This window comes from Canis aureus, chromosome 4 (assembly GCF_053574225.1).
Source record: "Canis aureus isolate CA01 chromosome 4, VMU_Caureus_v.1.0, whole genome shotgun sequence".
NCBI classification, from domain to species: domain Eukaryota; kingdom Metazoa; phylum Chordata; class Mammalia; order Carnivora; family Canidae; genus Canis; species Canis aureus.
Genome location: NC_135614.1, coordinates 8,536,976 through 8,555,925, shown reverse-complemented (window position 1 = coordinate 8,555,925; position 18,950 = coordinate 8,536,976). Strand labels below are relative to the sequence as shown.

Here is an 18,950-nt window from a genome sequence, read left to right as displayed (position 1 = left end):
TGTTCTGGAAAAGTTGAATAACAGCACAGCTAAGGACAGGACAAGGGCACTCAGCCTCAAGACTAGGGAGTAAGTGAAAGTCAAAACAGTGAAATGCCCATTATAAAGGAAGACATAAATATTAGACAAAAAACTAAATCACAAACAAAAAAGGACTGGACATAAAATAAACAGCATCATGGGGCATTTTGACTTTGAGCCCAACAGTGCTATAAAGTTCAAGGGTCAGCCTGAAGGTGATTCACACTTATAATCTCAAAATCCAGACCTCTAATCACCTAGACAAGCTAGATCCCATTCATGGTAGTCTTTTAAAGAATGCAGTGGCACATATCCTACTTAATTATTTCTATCAAGAAGTATATTTAAAAACAAAAAAAAAACCTGAGTGAATCCAAAATTTGGATATTGCCTTTTTCACCAAAAATGGCAGGCAAATTAGTGAAAGAACTTTTTTTATTTTATGTCTGCCTCCCCACACTTTCATTTTTTCTCTCCCCATTTTACACACTCTTTGAATTCAAGCAGAGAGTTGACGTTCCTGCCGCTTAGTCATCACACCTTTGAGCATGCCAGCTCTGAGGCCTCCTAGCTGTTTTCCAGGGGGTCCTTCAATATGCTTTCAGTTTGCCAGGGAATAGACAGCAGGCTACCTGGATATGTCTTGAAAGAAGTCACAATCTCCTGCTGCACTGCGTAATATGCACAGCATACAGCTTCCACGTACCATCAGGGAATGTACTCCCTCCAAAGTCTCCAATGAGGAGCCAAGTTGACCTCTTCAAATGACACCCTTCAGGACAGCTCAGCTTGCTCGTCTGCATCATGTGATACTATCCATCTGAGGGCAGAGGACAATGAGCAAGTCCCCCTCATCCACTGGAACCTATCTTTATCCCAAGCACATGATTTCCATAAAATTGCTTTAAGGGTGCAATCAAATAAAATCCTTCCTTGGCAGAATGGAAACTGTGAAAAGACTAGAAAAGCTGAATGAAAATCCACATATCATGCAAATACAACAGGGCAAAATCAAAAAAATTGGTTAATGAGATTGCAGTGTAGGAAATGAGATTCAGTGCATCTATCTCTGTGGTGCATTTTGTGTAGTTAGGAAAGAAAAAAATCTAACTCAGAAGAGCTTAAAGAAAAAAAAAAAAAAAAAAAAAGGCAGGGCCACTTGCCATCAGGGCCCAAAGGCTATTTCCAGGTATTGCAGTATCTTGGAAGGAACATTTATCAGGTTCATCACTAATGAATTGAATAGATGAGGATCTCAATTCTGCAGGGCCTCCTGAGGTCAGGTATGTAAAAGCAGCACCCAGAGTTCTCTGCCTTACATTCTTAGATGTTAGCCCTACATGGCCCAGCCAGCATTATCAAGTCCTCCAAAGTCACGAGAGACTGTGGACTGGGCCCTGCACCCTTCACTCCGTGAATGCACACAGCAGAAGCTTTCCTCCATCATGGAGAAAAGAAGCAGTTTTCTTGCTATTTTTCCATAAAACATAGTTTAATATTTCTTCGTTCTTTCAACAGCAAGTGGATCGCTTAATTGTTGGCTCACTGCCTCTCTGGGTTACATCCATGGCTGCAGGTGGCTGTTGCCTCAATTCCCACCTACGATTATCTTCTTTAACCTTTGCCTCTAAACAATCGTGTGTATGCATTTTAGATCAGCTCCCCTGTTCAGAGCTCTCTTAGACTTACAGAGAAAAAGTCAACAAGGGACAATGAGTGGATGGATGGATGGATGAATAGAACAATAGGGCCTGCTTCTACAGATAATAATAGAAGAGTCATTAGATAACTTCAAGAAGTTTCAAGCTCCCTGTTCATGTTTCATGGATTAAATTACTGAATTTACCATGATGGAGAAAAGGATGCATTTTTGCATTTCTGAAGACTCCTTCGACCAAAATTTAACCAAATTATTAGTTAAGTTTGAGAATGAGGTGTTACAGTGAAAATAACAACATTTAATAAACCTAACATAAATGAACTCATTTCCTTCTCCCTACCTTTGAAGAGGTATCCCCATTTTACAGATAATATTCCTGAAGCTGAGGGGCTAGATGACTTGCTCGGGGTCTTGCAGGGTGACACAGAGGATGCTCACCTTGGTGGGCTGGTCTAGGACTCTCTCATGCAAAGGGTGTTGAGAGTCATGGAAAGTTTGAATTCTAAAAATAAATTAATGCATGGTAAAATGAACACAACTTAAAGATGAGTCAACAAATCTGTCCTGAACATAAGGACAGTATCTTGGGAGACACCGTTGTAGGAAAACCTCTAATAAAAAGGGAAAGACTGGAAAAAAAAGGCAGCCGTCAAAGGCTTCCTTCGATAATCCACAATTTTGAGAGTTATTTACTACAAGAGGAAGAAGAGAACACTAGGAAAGCAAAGAAGAATTCACTGTGGAAAAGCCAAGGAAGGGGCAATCGTCCAGCTTTTTCATTGTATTTCCTAAGTATGGTAAAGAGTGAAATAAATCTTGGAACAAAGACAAGGTAGGTCGGTTTCACTAAGCTTCCAGGTGTTCTAAGACCTTATGTTCCAAAGACTCTGACTTCCAACTTGCTGTACCAAGATGCAAGGAAGTCTAACCACCACATCAGTTACACTGCACCGAAATATTACAGTATCCATTCCTCTACTCCTAGGGAAATAAACAAAACCTTATTTCCTCTTCCTCAAATAATCAATTCCTGATAAACTCTGAGGCCAGAGGGTCCACAGGAGGAAATCTGCAGTCCTCTCCAAGTTCCTAAAACACGGCAACAGGTGGGAGCTGCCAGCCAGAGTTTCCCACTGCCAGCCGCATGGAACGGATACCATTATAACCCACGAAGCTGGATCTCCCATGCAGCTGGGCAGCTCCTCCCTGCTCAGAGCTGGCTGGGCCTCAATGGGAGCTCTGTTTGTGGAGTTCACACTGGCCAGCCAGAGAGGTGAAGAGCAGAAGCGACTGTGTCCCCTCCAGGAGGAGGACTTTGCATCCCAGAACAGTCCTATTAAATTGGACTCAGTTCACCCAATATGAATTTAATAGTGTCCAACTCCCTATTAATTTCTTCAGTGACTATTTAAAACTGGAAGGGGTGGGGGGAGAAGCCACCAGGCATGAAATTCAAAGCAAATGCAGCCATGCATCACTTAGGCATGGGATTCATTTGATATGTAAAGGTACACAGCGGCCCACAACTGCAACATTTGTGAAATTTTAGTGAATGTGTTTGGAAGGGGTGGCATATTACTTCACCAGACACCTTGCCACAGGGCCCCCTGCCATATGGTTCTACTTTTTCCCTCCTTTTTAACCCTTTTAATCGTTAAAATAAAGTACTGCCCCTTGAAATGTGGCACCAGTGGTACAGACAACAGTTTCTTTCTAGAGAGAAAGGTTTTACACATTTATTTAAGAACCACTTGGGGGAGGAGGAGGCCTGTTTTGTGACAGGCATGGTCATAGGGGATATTTTTATTAGGATCCCATTTTATAGATGAGTAACTGAGGCACAAAGGAGTTGAAGGACTTGTCTAAAGCTGAGTTGGGATGTGAACCCAGGAGCCTGGCTTCAGAAAGGTCTGGGCTCCTCACATTAAGTTGTGTTGCCCTGCCCACCAGTCACAGGCCTCCGACCACAATTTGAACACATGTGCGCTTCTCTCTATTAGCAAAAAGGTAATCTCCAGTCATTAAACAGGAAGCTGGTATCGAGACAGGTGGGAGGGTTCACTACACACGTTCTGGGAGAACCCATTCCTTTTATTTGTTCATTGAGCCGATGTATGCACAAATATTATTCTTCTGTTAAAATACTAATGACAAAAATGGCCACTGGAGAAAACACAGAGCCAGTTGGGGGTAGTTAATAAAGACGTGACCTTAGGGAAAAGAGGTTCTAGAAAGAACTGTTGGAAGTGCTGCAGATCCAACAGAGGAGTTCATCCCCGGGTGGTGGCAATGGCCCAGCCCAGGGCTAAGCACAGACATAGGATGGCCTTCAAAGCTTAAAGGTCAGCATCTTGGGGCAGAAATGGACCTTGGAAAGGCCAGTATTGCACCCTACACCATGGGGAGGAGATGGCTTTTGTTGGAGGCCCAGTCCACCTGGAGGCAACTAAAAACTCTTCTCTAAAAAGTTCTGATCTTTCCAAAAAGAATTCTAATCTGCACACACCTCAGAAGTCCTATAAAGCTAAGATGGGAAGGAGAAAATAAAAGTTTTCTCCAGCATATTACTTTTTATAAGAAACAGAAGAGATCACAGGTGAATGATGGAACTATAAACCTCTGAAGCACCAGACAGAAGGGAGACAACCGTTCAAACTAAGATTAGCTTTTCATATATGCTACAAAACCTGCCCTGTAAAAACCAATTCAGCTCCTTTACAGAGGATTTCTAAGATATGTATTTATTTCCTTGGACTTCTAGAAAATCCTAAAAAAAAAAAAAAAATGAGTTGGGCATAAGCTTTCTTCAGAGTTAGTTCAGCAGAGATGTGGGAGCCGAAGAATCCAGGGTATCCCAAACAGCACCCCACAGCCACCTGGCCTTAACATGCAGATTTAAGGGGAAATTCAAAGGGGAAGTCTGTGCATTTCAATAATGAAGAAGAAAGTGTAAATTCTACAGCCTAATAATTACCCTGCTCTTGTACGTAAGTTTGAGGAAAATATTCCTGGCATTCCAGGGATGTGTATAGAAAGGGCTGATGGCTGCACCATCCCTGGGTGGTGCAGGGGTTTAGCGCCTGCCTTTGGCCCCGGGCGCAATCCTGGAGACCCGGGATCGAATCCCACATCGGGCTCTCGGTGCATGGAGCCTGCTTCTCCCTCTGCCTGTGTCTCTGCCTCTCTCTCTCTCTCTCTGTGACTATCATAAATAAATTAAAAAAAAAAATTTAAAAATGTTTAAAAAAAAAAGGGCTGTGGCAAACTGACATTTTGTCAATTTCACTCTACTTGAAACACACCGTGGAGAGGCAGGAATCCTGAAGAGTTTAATGAAGTAACATAAATCTGTAGGTTTGTTACTTTTAAGAACTTTTAAGAACTGCCTATAAGTTCTTTTTCATGTAATTGGAAAGATTCTCATATTAAACATATGAAAATTTTTATGACTTATATTTAAAAATATTTTAAGCAAACTATTTTTAAGTTTTGATTTGTGGAAAAGCTGCAAAGATAGTAGAGTTCTCTCTATATATACTTTTAGCTCACTTTCTTAGTTGTTAATATCATACATTTCTTTGGTAAGTTCACTCTATTAATGAACCAGTATTGACACTATTATTGATCAAGTCCATCTTTTATTCAGTTTTCTGCTTTATTAGTGTCCTTTCTCTTCCAGGATCCCATCCAGAGCACCCCATTACAGGTACTCGTCATGTCTCTTACAGGCTCTCCTAGACTGTGACAGTTTCCCATACTCTCCTAGTTCTGGATGACCTTGGCAATTTTGATAAGTGGTCAGGATTCTGTAGAATGTCCCTCCTCAGGGGTTTAATGTATTTCCCTAATCAGACTGAGGTTGTGGCTTTGGAGGAAGACCCAAGAAATGCCATTCCCATCATATCAAGGGGATAAACTAACCGCATGACCTCTCAATGTTGATGTTGACCTTCAGGCCCTGGCTGGGGAGGTGCTTTCCAGACTTCTCCACTGCAATCTTTCCCCTCTCCATGCGCTAGCCCTTAGAAGGGAGTCACTAAGCACAGTCCACATGCAAGTAGAGAAGGACAATTTTTATATTTTTTCAAACTTCATGAAATTAAAACCTTTTTTATAATTTACTTTTTTAAAATAAAGATTTGTTTGTTAAAATGAACACCAATATATTTGACAGGAGGTGTTTTGCAGCTGTACTTCATCTAGGAGAGTAAGAAATAGATGTCCCTTTATCACTGTGCTTCTATCAAGTTGATGGGTTTTTCTCTGAAATAAAGCAAATACCATCATTAGCTCTTCTGCCCAGATCATGGTTGGCAAATACCTGGCGTCTACTCGTGCACCCAAGGCAGATAATGATAATTGATAATGGCTTGTAAAATGCTGATGTAGCTCTACACATAATAACACAGAAGGATGATGATCATCCAAAGCAAGTTCTACAGACACAGCAATAGAAGGTTCCATTTACATAAATTTATTTGCATCAGAAAAAGCCTACAAGGATAAAGAGGAAACTGTTCATGGTGATTATCTCTTAGGGACTAGGATTTTACTTCTTTCGCTTTTGCTTCTTTATTTTCCTAAAATGATCATGTAATACTTCTATGCCACATAAAAATTCTAGACCAAAAAAAGGTATATATTGTCAATTTTAGTCAATTTCCCCCATATGAAGCAGACACATTCCTGTACCTGGGTAAAACAAGGTCCCAAAGGCTCAAACAGCCACGTTTCACTCCAAAGTCACCAAAGAGACCCAGCTTTATCCTATTCTCTATCCATTACTTTTCTTTCATTATCCAAAAAGGACATAGTCTGCCTTCTAGTTACTCCTGTCTATAGCTGTTATGGTCTGTGCAATCTGAAGGTAGAGAACATTTTTTTAATTTATTTATTTTTATTTAAATTCAATTAGCCAACATACAGTACATCATTAGTTTCAGGTGTAGTGTTCAATAATTTATCAGTTGTATATAACACCCAGTGCTCATTCCATCAAGTGCCCTCCTCAGTGCCCATCACCCAGTTACCCAATTCCCCCCACCCACCTCCCCTCCAGCAACCCTCAGTTTGTTTCTGAGGTTAAGAGTGGTTAAGAGTCTCTTAAGGTTAAGATTCTCTTAAGGTTTTTAGCGAACAGTTTTAGAACTCCTGAGTAACTGCAGGTATGCAATTTGCTAAATGAGACAAGACTTGATGGACAGACACACAGGGACCCATGAGTTATCTTTCTCCACTGTCCATTCTGGCCCCACTGGGGACAGCCCATTGCTGGCCAGAGGCTCTAAGTGCCCAGGGGCCCAGAAGGAGACAAAGCTGGCCAGTGTGCCAGCTCAAGGGTATCCAAACAGACTCGAACAAGCAGAACACCTGTCTAAGGGGCCCTTCCTCGTGGTCTGCTTCACAAATGGAAAGAGGGAAATTGTACTTCATTGGGACAAGGGAAACAGAAGCACGGCAGGCAGTACCCAATTTTCTTCATGGGCATCGCCAGCAACAGGGAGGAGCCTTCTCCAGCATTCCCTGTGCTTACTCCAGTCTTAGCCCACTCTTCCTTAAAAAGCTGTTTCAGGGAAGGCTACAGATGGATTTGCCCAGAAGTGATGAAGCTCCACAGTTTGCTGTGGCTGCCGCCACTGCCACCCCACGGCATCAATCCTTCTGCAGAGTTCTCAACAAGCCATTCAGGGGCCCTGTGTTAGCAGAGCGCACCTCGCCATCAATCGCAGCCACTCCACGCTAACTACCCAGGGAAGAGTAAACCACATCATTAAGGCTCAGTACTTTCAACCCTTCCCAGCAATTGGGTGCCACTTAATTCTTTTGAAAATGAAATTTCACACAGAACAGTGGAGAATGGAGAAAAAGAAAAGGCAATTCTGGGAAGTATCAAAAGATCCTGGGGTGCCTGCTTCCAAAGAGAAGAACTTTTGAGTGAAGGGAAAAGAGAGAAAGGAGAACAAAGCTCCCTACAAACACACCCGATCTGGGCCAGGCGGCCCAAGGGGTTCTGTTTTTAGGTCGAGCAATGATGTTTCTGCAACTGGGGCTATGTCTGCAGATAAGAGTCTAGAGGTTGAAGCCAGGGACCGAGCTGGCTGCCTGTCCCCATTCCCACACAGTGGGGGGCCATGGCCCACTGACTGCTGGGGACCAGGGTGGCTGCCCAGCCTCTAGTTCTTCACGGCTCTGCAGTGGGACCAGGCAGGACAGCAGCCGCAGATGCTGCTGGAGCCAATTTCATTCTGAGACACACAGGCCCACCAGGGAAGAGCTAAAAATAGGAGCAAGCAGGCAGAGTTCACGGCTGCAGGCAAGAGCAGAGGGGCCGGCTTGGTCATATTCTCTCCTCCGATCCATCAGCTGGGACAACAGCACTTCCACAGCCCAGCCCCACAGAACACTGATGACAAGGCGAGCTCAGGGATTGCGGCTCCACACCCTTATCTGGCAGGCTTTGCAGAGGGTCCTTGACTTCACCTGCCTCGCTCATTCACAGGTCCACAGCAAAGCCCAGAACCAGAGTGAGCCCAATGCCTGGAGGCCCCAAATTCACAGGGTATCTGTCCTCAGGATCTTCACTGGAGCTTATTTTGAATTTCACATTCAAAGTTAACAAGTTTGCTGATGTTATTTCCAATGCCCTGGCAAACCCTAAGCAGTATATCAGAAAAAGCAGGAGAAATACACCAGTTACAGACACTTTTCAAAACTACCAAGAGTGAGAGTTGACAGTTCAAGAAGAAATCTACAAAATGCAGTCAAGAGAACTAAGAGAATCCAGCACCTAAAACTATCTCTAGGAACAGACCCTAAGGACATGACTGGTGGTGACCTTGGCTGCAGAAAGCATCCACTGCTCATTCCACAGACACATACACGTGTACTTAACACACACCACTGTATGGATGAGATGCTGGCACTAAGTGTCTGCATAAATACACATGCACACATTCACACACACATATGTAACTTTTATGTCCTGGTATTTTGTTTATTTTTATTTATTTTTATGTTTTGGTATTTTATTTTTTTATTCTTTTTTAAAAGATTTTATTTATTTACTCATGTGAGACACAGAGAGAGAGAGAGGCAGAGACACAGGCAGAGGGAAAAGCAGGCTCCATGCAGGGAGTCCGACATGGGACTCGATCCTGGGTCTCCAGGATCACACCCTGGGCTGAAGGCAGGCGCTAAACTGCTGAGCCATCCAGGCTGCCCCTGTTTTGGTATTTTAAAGGGTGATCCGCAAACTATTTACAAAACTCAGCTAGCCAAAATGACTCCATGCCTGAGGATTTCAGGGTATAATAATTCCAGTAGACTATTTTATTGGTGGCATGGACAGCCATGGCTTTGTCAATTAAAGGGTCTTAATGGGGAAGCCTATTTCTTCATGGCCTTCCTTTCCAAAAATAACTAGGTTCCACCTAAACACCATCTTTGAACAGTGTAGTATAATGTGCTGCCCCTGGACCAATACAGTCATGAGGGCCATGCATTCTTTCACAGCACAGACTAAAAAGGAAGTCCAGGTTTCTCTGAGTTCAACCAGAGGCCATGATTGAAATGGGAGCTGAGGACACACCTGGGGAAGCAAACCAGGCTGATGTAATAATTTCAGTCCCATGTGTCATCAGAACGAAAAGGGAAACGTAACTCAAATGTATGAGCAGTTGTAAAGCAAGTGCCTATTTAGCCAAACAGCTCATCCAATATCGTGACTATTCTACACATTTCTATGATTTCATAATATTAGGGTTACAGGAGATTGGTTAAATCTGAATTGATACTAAAATGAGGGAAAAAACTGATGGATGTAACAATCACAATGTACATTGCAAGATGACACACAAATATTCTGAAGAAACAAACTCCAAGTAAGGTCAGCTCGCCATGATCCATACCTGTGGCAGGTCGGTTTATTCACGAGACTGGCAGGGCCCACCTACGACCTCCTTAGGTGCTCTGAGAGGTGACACCTGAGCATACCAGGAGGGTGGCCAGTGACACTGAAACCAGGACAAGACAGCCCCGAAAACTATGCTGCCCTATAAGGCAAGGGCACCGGTAGCAAGCTGCACCCAATACCCTGTTTTATGGAGCCCGTGTGGGACCTATTTTTCTGCAGGTATCTTCAATAGACCATATTTCATGTCCCCGGAAAAATGAAGACACTCATATAAAGACTGAGGATTCAACTCTATGACTTCTGAGGAATGCATCCTTCAAGCCTGAAAATCTAAATAAAAGTAAACTCCATTTCACATAGGATTAAAGAATTTCGAAAACCATGAAATCCTTTCGAAAACCGAAGGATTACCAGAATCTTGATGTTTAAGGCCATGTATAGAACTTCAGGAAAAATATTTGTTGATCACACTAATTCATACATTCTCTCGGCAAAGATTCACCTAATACTTCCAATGTGTGTGACAATGCATTGGGATTAGGCGCTGGGATTCCTGAAGAAGGGCTGAGTCTGGCACCATGGAGGGTCTGAGACAGCTCTGTGGCCTATGGCCTCAGACCCTCTGGTGAAGGTGTCACAGCCCAAAGTGGCACAGCACGACCAGCCCCAGACACATGCACACACGCTGGACTCTCCCTTACCTTTCCCATAGAAGAACTTGCGGTAATAGTAGGCTCCAAGGTCAATGTGCTCTATGATGTAGCGCTTCACCTTCTCCCTGTGAATGGGCTGGTTCTCTCTGGGCACTTCCAGGACGGAGACACCTGCGTTTGTGCAGTGGGAGCTCAGAGAGGACTCAAAGGAGCAGCCTTCCCCGGAGCTGAATGATGAAGAACTGGCCCGAGAAAGGGCGATCCTCCTGTCGCCTTCCCCACCGGTCTCATTCCGAAAGTAAGGACAACTCAGGACGAGCTCATTGCTCTTCCCATCTCCCTCATCAGCATCCAGATTCTCCTTGGAGTTGAGATCCTCCTTGCTCCCCAAAGGGGACTCACAGTTGCCTGTCTGGCCTGCCGGCATCTGAGTCTGGGATGCTGCCGAGGCCCCGGTGGTGATGTTTTTCCGCTTCCCCACGTTGGCCCTTGTAGCCATGGCTTCATTGATATTAAACAAAATGCTCTGGACATCATAATGTGCAAAACACCGCTGGCAATTCCAAGGGCGAACACCCCGCTCCAGACGACCATCTTCTGGATCGCATGTGAACTTGAAAGTCTCATGTTCACTTTTAACAGTCCGCAGCTTCCGGAACAGGGACGTTTCCACTGATTCTGACTTTAACCTCCGTTTGAAAGGTTTGTCCCTGTCTCTCCCCATTAGGAGGGCACTGTCCATGTAGTCTAATCCTGAGATACGGACAAATTCTCCTCTAGAAATCTGTGCTGCTGCATGGAGGCTGGGAGAGATCGCAGGATCACAGGGGAAAAACTCAGGGAACCCAAAAGGGGCCATCGCTTTGTGGTCGTAATTCTCTACTCGGTACCCTCTGAGCATTGCAAAGAAGTTCTCACCAGATAAACCCTGCCGGTCAATGGAAGACGTGCTTCCGTACTCCCGGTGGAGCGCGGCCCCAGTGTTGGGGTTCACTGCGTTTTGGTCTAAGACATCTTCAGTGTCGATGTCGCTGATGGTGACATCACTATTGCTTCTCTGTCTAATGGGGTGCAGTCCTCTCTGAGGGGAGTGGACAAAGATGTCTCCAATGGTGTACTTGGCCTCCACGAAGTCGAGATCAAGCTGTTCCTCTTGCTGACCATCGCTCTGGTCATTTTGCCCATTGTGTGCGATGGATGTGACGCTCTCGTAACTGGTCTGAGACCGGCTTTCCCACAGCGTCTTGCAGGCTAGCTCCTTGGAGCAGTCCTTCTTGGGAGGCCACTCACACACTCTTGCTCTCACACCCATCTTGGGCACAGCTGGGGTTCCATTAGCTGGACCACCACCCTCAGTGGAATTAGAGGCAGTTAAAGAAGTGGCAGGGCCCATGTTGCCATTAATGGCTTTAAATTTTCGAGCAAAATAATCATCTGACTGCATGATTCTGGGAGGATCTTTGAACTTCGATGAGGCTCTACCAAGCTTGTGCTTCTCTTCTTGTGATTGCCTTGGGTCACTCATGTCTGCCGAGCCAAGAAGCTCCAAGTCTCACCAGCAAGATGGAGGTGAATCTAATTACATCTTTATCCACAATGCAATTGTAAATGCAGATATAAAGGCTTCCTCTACAGTTGTGCTTTCTCTTTTTAACCAAAAGCAAACAACATCCTCAGAGGATGGTTTCTCCAGAACCAGCTTCCTTCTCAGTTGCTGAAATAATTTTGTATGTCTCTGTCCTTTTCAAGAGCATTCCTTAAGACAGCTGGCCTTGAGTATTTCCTTCACCTGAATCAAAACACAGAAAATAACCATTAACAATTTTTGTAGCTCAAGTTCAAGACATTTTACATATGGTTTCTTCTCTGTCCTTCTATCCACCTTCTGCCCATCCCCAACTCCCCCAGACTGTCCCGAAGTTTCATGACTCTGTTCTTCATACTGCTCCTTCTCTCCAGAACATTCTGCCTTCTTGCTATACTTTGCTGGTTAGAATTTATACCACAGAATCAAGCAGGATCCTCTCCAAGAAGCTTTCCCTCAGCCCACATCTGAGCAAAGAGTTCTCCTTTTGTGTTCCCACAGAGCTGGCAACTACCCTTCTGGTAGCAGATCTCCTTATACTGACCAATCTCTTCCACTAGCTAACTTCAAGCTCCTCTAAGTCAGGAACATAACATGCCTTTCATCTCTATACCAACATTATCTATTAATGTGGCGTGGCTTAAATTAGGTAATCAAGTAACATTTCAATTAGATATAGAGTAACAGAAAGGTCATGTTATTTTTTTTAAGTATTATACTTTCTTTCAAAATATTTAAACTCAAAATGTCCATCAGCAAAATGAGTTTTTAGAATGTGGTCTCTGCAATCAAGTAAGCAACTTGTAGAGATCCCCGTTAAAGTGGGAAGGAGCTTGAAGAATTTGGTATCTGAACAAGTGTAACTTTCTAGTTCATCTCAGCACTAGCAATTTAACAAATATGCAGGGTAAAATAAAAGCATAATTTATCTTTGTGGTCAGTAGAAACTTGACTTCTAATTGACTTTTTTTTCTTTAATCACAAATAACTTTTTCAATTCATTCTATCTTTAGACAAAAATATTTTCTAGGTATGCAGTATTTTCCCAACTTATGGGAACCTTACTACTTGCTGGCTAAGAATGAATGAATAATTATTCTGAAGTAATGATGGTAGTAAAGGTATATAACAGCTGATTTCCCTCCATCCCCAAAGCATAAAAAACTGCAATTCACTTAGAAAATATTAAAATTCCAACTAGTTGAAGAGTATTAGAACTCTTTCCACTGGATTCTTTTTAAAAATATTTTATTTATTATTCATGGGAGACAGACAGAGAGAGGCACAGACACATGCTGAGGTTGAGAAGCAGGCTCCCTACAGGGAGCTTGATACAAAACTCGATGCCAGGACCCCAGGATTACGACCTGAGCCAAAGGATGATGCTCACCTACTGAGCCACAGGTGCCCCAATGGGCTCTTTTTATTTTTTTTTTAAGTAATCTCTAGATGCAACGTAGGGCTCAAACTCATGATCCCCAGATCGAGAGCTGCATGCTCCACCAAACTGGGCCAGCCAGGTCCCCTCCAAAGGATTGTTTTGTTTTGTTTTGTTTTTTAAGATTTTGTTTATTTGAGAGTGAGACAGAGCACAAGCAGGGGGAGGGGTAGAGGAAGAGGGAGAAGCAGACTCCCCACTGCAGGAGCCCCATGCAGAGCTCGATCCCAGGACTCTAGGATCAGAAATCTAGGATCACAACCTAAGCCAAAGGCAGCCATCCAATGGGTTCTTAATGGCTTTGAGATGAACATGCGGTGGTCTATTGGAATAACTGATATTTTCTTATCACAGCAACCTGCTCCTCCCGCATTGGAAAAAAAAAAAAAATCAGTCTCGGCATGGTAAGATGCTGTCTGTTCCCAGGGCAACTTCATAACGGAGGAAATATAATGATATTTTAGGATGTGGTAAACAGAGGGAAAGCACAATCAGATGTTCAGTGCAACAGACCAGTGTCTGTCCATAGTTCTCAGAAAGAAGAGAGATGACTGCATCTTATCTATTTCACTTGGAATCATTGTGTTTAAAAGGATCACGGATGATTTTGAATTACAGTTATTTCCTCTACAATTTACACTATTATCGAATCCTTTCCTGGAAATTGAAAACTGACAACTGATATATGAAAGAAAACAACTTTTTGCCTAGAATCTCTCTGCTCAAATGGTATCTGATTTACTAGATCAGCTTCTATATAATCTATAAATTCTACGGATAATTCTGCTGCTTAGAGAACACAACAAAATTTGAAAGCTTACAAATTAGCTCTGTACCAGGCATCGGAAGTAATTTGTGAATTCTTAGCATTAATAGGATATTTATTTTTCGGTATATGCGATTAATTTGTAAATATCCTGTAACAGAAGGAAGAACCATGTCCACCGAAACCACCAAACTGTGTACTTTCAAGAAACATAGTCAGCAACCAAGTACTCGCCACCTTAAGATATTAGAACAAAATGTCCCAAAAGAAACCAAGAAAGAAGAAATGAATAAAGATTAAAGTGAAGTTAATGGAATAAGGGAAAAACAAGGTAGAAAAAGGAGAGACAAATCCAAAGGTAGTTGTTTTGTTTTTTGTTTTAATATTTTATTTATTTATTCATGAGACACACAGAGAGAGAGAGAGAGAGAGAGAGAGAGAGAAGCAGGCTCCATGCAGGGAGCCTGACACGGGACGTGATCCTGATCCCGGGTCTCCAGGATCACGCCCTGGGCTGAAGGCGGTGCTAAACCGCTGAGCCACCTGGGCTGCCCCCAAGGGTAGTTTTTTAAAAAAATAAAAATAAAAAACAAAGAAATAGATCTCCTTCTCAAGCCTGAAAAAGGAAAAGAGAGAAAGAAGTTTGGAAATGAGAAAGGAAACATGACCATATATACAGGAGATTAAAATAAATATGAAGTATAGAAGAATTATACTACAAGCAACTGTATAACAAATTTGAAAACACAGAGGAAACTAATGATTTCCTAGCAAACCACCAATTTAATTTCCAAAACTGATCCAAGAATGGGGAAAAAATTTTTAATGGAAAATCTATTTATTTTTTAAGATTTTCTTTATTTATTCATGAGAGAGGCAGAGACATAGGCAGAGGGAGAAGCAGGCTCTCTGCTGGAGCCTGATGTGGGACTGGATCCCAGGACCCCGGGATAACGACCTGAGCCAAAGGCAGACGCTCAACCACTGAGCCACCCAGGCACCCTAAGTGGATAATTTAAAGACCGATGATCCCTGAAGACAACAGAAACATAACCAAACCCTACATAAAAATATGTATAATGTATACCAGAAATCCAAAAGAGCCATCTTAACCATGACTCTGCAACTCCTTTATCTGCCCATTTTTGAGACCACATGCTATTTAAAAAATCGGGGAAGGATCCCATCTTTCTTTCTTCCTTTTCCGTGTCATGGCATGCACCAAAAATATCATGAAGCACATAGCAGTCAAAGCAGGAAGGGGCTCAAGACTCAGCACGTTCAAGACTCCAGCTACCCCTGGCCCAACCGCATCATGCTTCAAGCTGAGCAGGACATAGGCACATAATGGCCTTTTGTTTTGTTTTGTTTTGTTTTTTTTGGTGTCTGATCTTATTTATTCTGTCACTCTTAGAAAATCTCATTTTTGACTGGACTCAGACTTAAAGGTAGAAGCTCTCAGAGAGGGCAGCCTCCATCTCTTGGCAATCTGTTCCTGGCATTTTTCTTTGGCCTCCTTCATTCTCTTGGCCAAAAGTTTAGCTCCCCACACAGGTAACCCTCACACCACTCCCCTGGTGTAGCTCTGGGGTTAAGGCATCTGCAAGGAGATGTGTAAGACAAGAAACTTTGCAGCCAGGATTAGCAAGGACAATGCATACACTGAAAAATGAACCATAAAATGATCAGCAGTCACCAGGCTCACTCTATTTGAAAAATCAATATTCTGACAATTAACATCTCTCTACATTTCTAACATTATCACTGTTTGTAAGAGACAGTATTAAAAACACAATATCTTTATTTCATTGATCTCCTGCAGAAATGGAGGATAACACATTGTAAAAAAATGATTGTTATTTTTAAACATAAATAGAAACAATTAAAAAATGGATGAATCTGAATTTTCTTATTACACTTGACAAAAGGCAGAAAAACAAGGCAAACTCAGAGCCACAAAACCCTTCCCCCAGAAATCTTCTGAGAATATTCCTTCAAAATTATGAATTTTTAATTGACGGTGTGTGATAAGAACATTAGTAGCTGTAGGTAGACAGCTACTGATTTTTCCTGTCTAGGATCTATTGCCCTTTCTTTTCCAGAATCCCTCTGGGGAATCTTAGCTCTAAAATCATTTAATTCATGTAGGGCTAACTCCACCCCCTAACACCTGACCGAGGTTTGACCAATGAAAGCACAGCATCTCCGGGCTACATTGACTGGTCCAGGGATGAGCCCAAAAGCCACCCAGCCACTGAGAGCCCAGCACAGCACTGGTGCTCTGATTCTTGGGAGGGCTCAAGTGGTAGAACAGAAACAGGGAGCCGCTGGGCCTGCCTTGCCTATGTGACTGAGGTAGGAACAAGAGCATGGAGGTCATCAAACCTCGAGAGGGAAAGACGAAATCTTAAGGACAGAGCTCTTGACTCCAGCTGGACCTGGAACCAGCTCTACCCATGGGATTTTTCAGTTGTGTGAGCCAACTAATTATTTTTTGGTTTATACAGTTTCAGTTAGATTTCTATATAGTCCAGATCAATTTTAAATGTTCTGAGAGGCCATATTTATATTCAGTTAAAGATAAGTGACAGTAAATTCAACAACCAAACTATTTTGTACTATGTTGCAAACTGCCTGATCCATGAAGGAATGAATTGAAATTACAGTTCTGGCACTGGAATCCAATATCAAAACCAGAGTCTCTTGGGCAAGATCCCTGCCCTATTATTATAAATATACACCCTTTAACACATTTCCCGTGTCCACTAACAATTCAAAGTATTCAAAGCCAAAAAATTCTTGACACAGTAGCTAATTAATAAAGTTGCAGCAGAACCCCTCCTGCCACGTTATACTCCTAGCCACATTTTCCACTTTCCATACCTCCCCAAAGTCAACCTCCCTATCAGCAGAACCATAGGCAGCACCTTCCTTTCAGAAGTACTACTAAGTATTACTATATACAAAGTATCTGTAATACTTGTACTGTCTGTACAGCACCTTCCTTTTAAAATTACTGAATACATTATTTTTAATATTGCAGTAAAAAGAAAACACCTCAAAAACAATCACAGCACTTGTTTTTAAGTAAGATAAATTAGAAATATGAACATCATGCAATTTAAAAAAATTTACAGCACATAGGGAAGAATTAAAATCAATGTCTTTGAAAGCAAATAACAAGAAGGAATGACATGAGTTCTAAACAGGAGGAAATACAGAAAGCAAAGCAATGGAGGGAATGAAAACTAAAGCACAAGTTGGAATGACCTATGAAATAATCCAGAACCTAGGGGCGAGGCTTTGGATGAGAGGGAGACACAGACATGCATACACACACACACCCCTACACCAGTGAATCATGTTCACCCTACAGGGCTGCAGATGAAGAGCTGCAGATCTGGGACAACATGCCTAGATTATAGGCACTGGCATATAAGACTCTTCTGCATCTCTCATTATCTTTACTTTTTTCTCAAGTTCTAACTTTCTACCTTTGTCTGTTACTTTGCAGCATTCAGCTGAGAAGGGGTATTGTTTTGTTTTCTAGAGAGAGAGAGAAAGAATAGTGGGGGAAGAGGGAGAGAGAGAGAGAAAGAATTTCAAGCAGGCTCCACGCCCAGCACAGAGCCCAGTGCAGGGCTCGATGTCATGACTCTGAGATCATGACCTGAGCCGAAATCTAGAGTCGGATGCTTAACTGACTGAGCCACCTAAGTGCCCCAACACTTGCCATCTTTGTTAAGGTAAAAATCCAAACTCTGCCTCACATGTCTCTTCCCAATCTTTTCTGCTCAGTCTGTAGCTCAGGGTCCCCCTCTTTGTCCTCTGTGCTATGGCTCAGACACACAGACTGCCTTTCCAGTCTTCAAGCAGCCCACTCTCTGCACCTGCATCTGAGCTGTCCCTGGAAACAGAGCTGATACTGATTGGACCAAGCTGACAACCACTTGCCCTCCTTGCTCTCACCCCCAACTAGGTGTCCCTGCAACATGGTCCCATGGTGTCTTCTCTTCCCCAAACCCCTGCTTGCTACACCTTCACGCCCAGGGCTGTGTCTGTTTGGTTCACCACTTACCTGTCGCACTGGGCACGGTTTCTTATGTGTGGTAGATGTTTGATAAATATTATTAAATGAATAAATTGCTAAACACACACGTTATGCAGTGACCTTTTAGAAGATAAAATATTTGACATTTAAATGGAAAGTTCTTATAGTTACAGAATCTACTGCCATCATAAAAGTTTCATAATTTTGCAGAAACATGTTTATTATAGAAACTCGGATAAAAAAAAAAAAAAAGAAAAGAAACTCAGATAAATACGGATGCTTGTTAACTCTTTGCAGGATGCTGTTTATAGTGAGGCATGCCCAGATCCTTATAAGAACAGGTTATCTTGAACATAAAAGGCAACAGCTAGGCCACTCTGAAAACAGCTTCCCACCCCCACCACTGTCTTAGCCCAGTGAGGTAGTTATAGACATCTTCTAACTGTACGGAAGGCAAGCATGCCATACGTCATCTTATAACCATCTCAGCAGTGGCATCTATTAGGCTAACGGCCCATTCCAGACACAATGAGAAATGAGGAGACCCAAATAGCCAATCCCCTCATCAGTCTCTGTCCTGCTCTGAGCTGGGCAAAGTGGCTGATTGTTTGCAGGGCTCCATTTTTCTTGAAATGGCACAGTGCCAGGTTCCTGGGACTTTGGATGTATGCCCACTAAGAGTACCACTCCACAGAAGGATGGAAAAGGGAAACCATCCCATCAGAGGACCTAGTCAAACAGATACTGGGCCTCACATCCAAGTTAGAGACAAAGCCGAATGAATCTAAGAGCCCCCACATCACTGTTTTCCTGAACAACCGTGAGTCAGCTCCTGTCCTTACTCTGTGATTTTACATTACTTCA

General features: G+C 42.8%; 1 protein-coding gene across 8 annotated transcripts in view; it reads right to left on the bottom strand.

The window, feature by feature from the left end:
- The window catches only part of SIPA1L2 (signal induced proliferation associated 1 like 2), a 213,572-nt gene that overhangs the window by 96,565 nt on the left and 98,057 nt on the right, over window positions 1-18,950 (bottom strand). For all 8 annotated transcript variants that reach the window (XM_077894493.1, XM_077894499.1, XM_077894501.1 and 5 more), the window contains one exon: window positions 10,295-12,035. In XM_077894493.1, coding sequence (XP_077750619.1) covers window positions 10,295-11,771 — 1,477 coding nt within the window. In that variant the 5' untranslated portion in view covers window positions 11,772-12,035. The remainder of the gene's footprint in view (window positions 1-10,294; window positions 12,036-18,950) is intronic.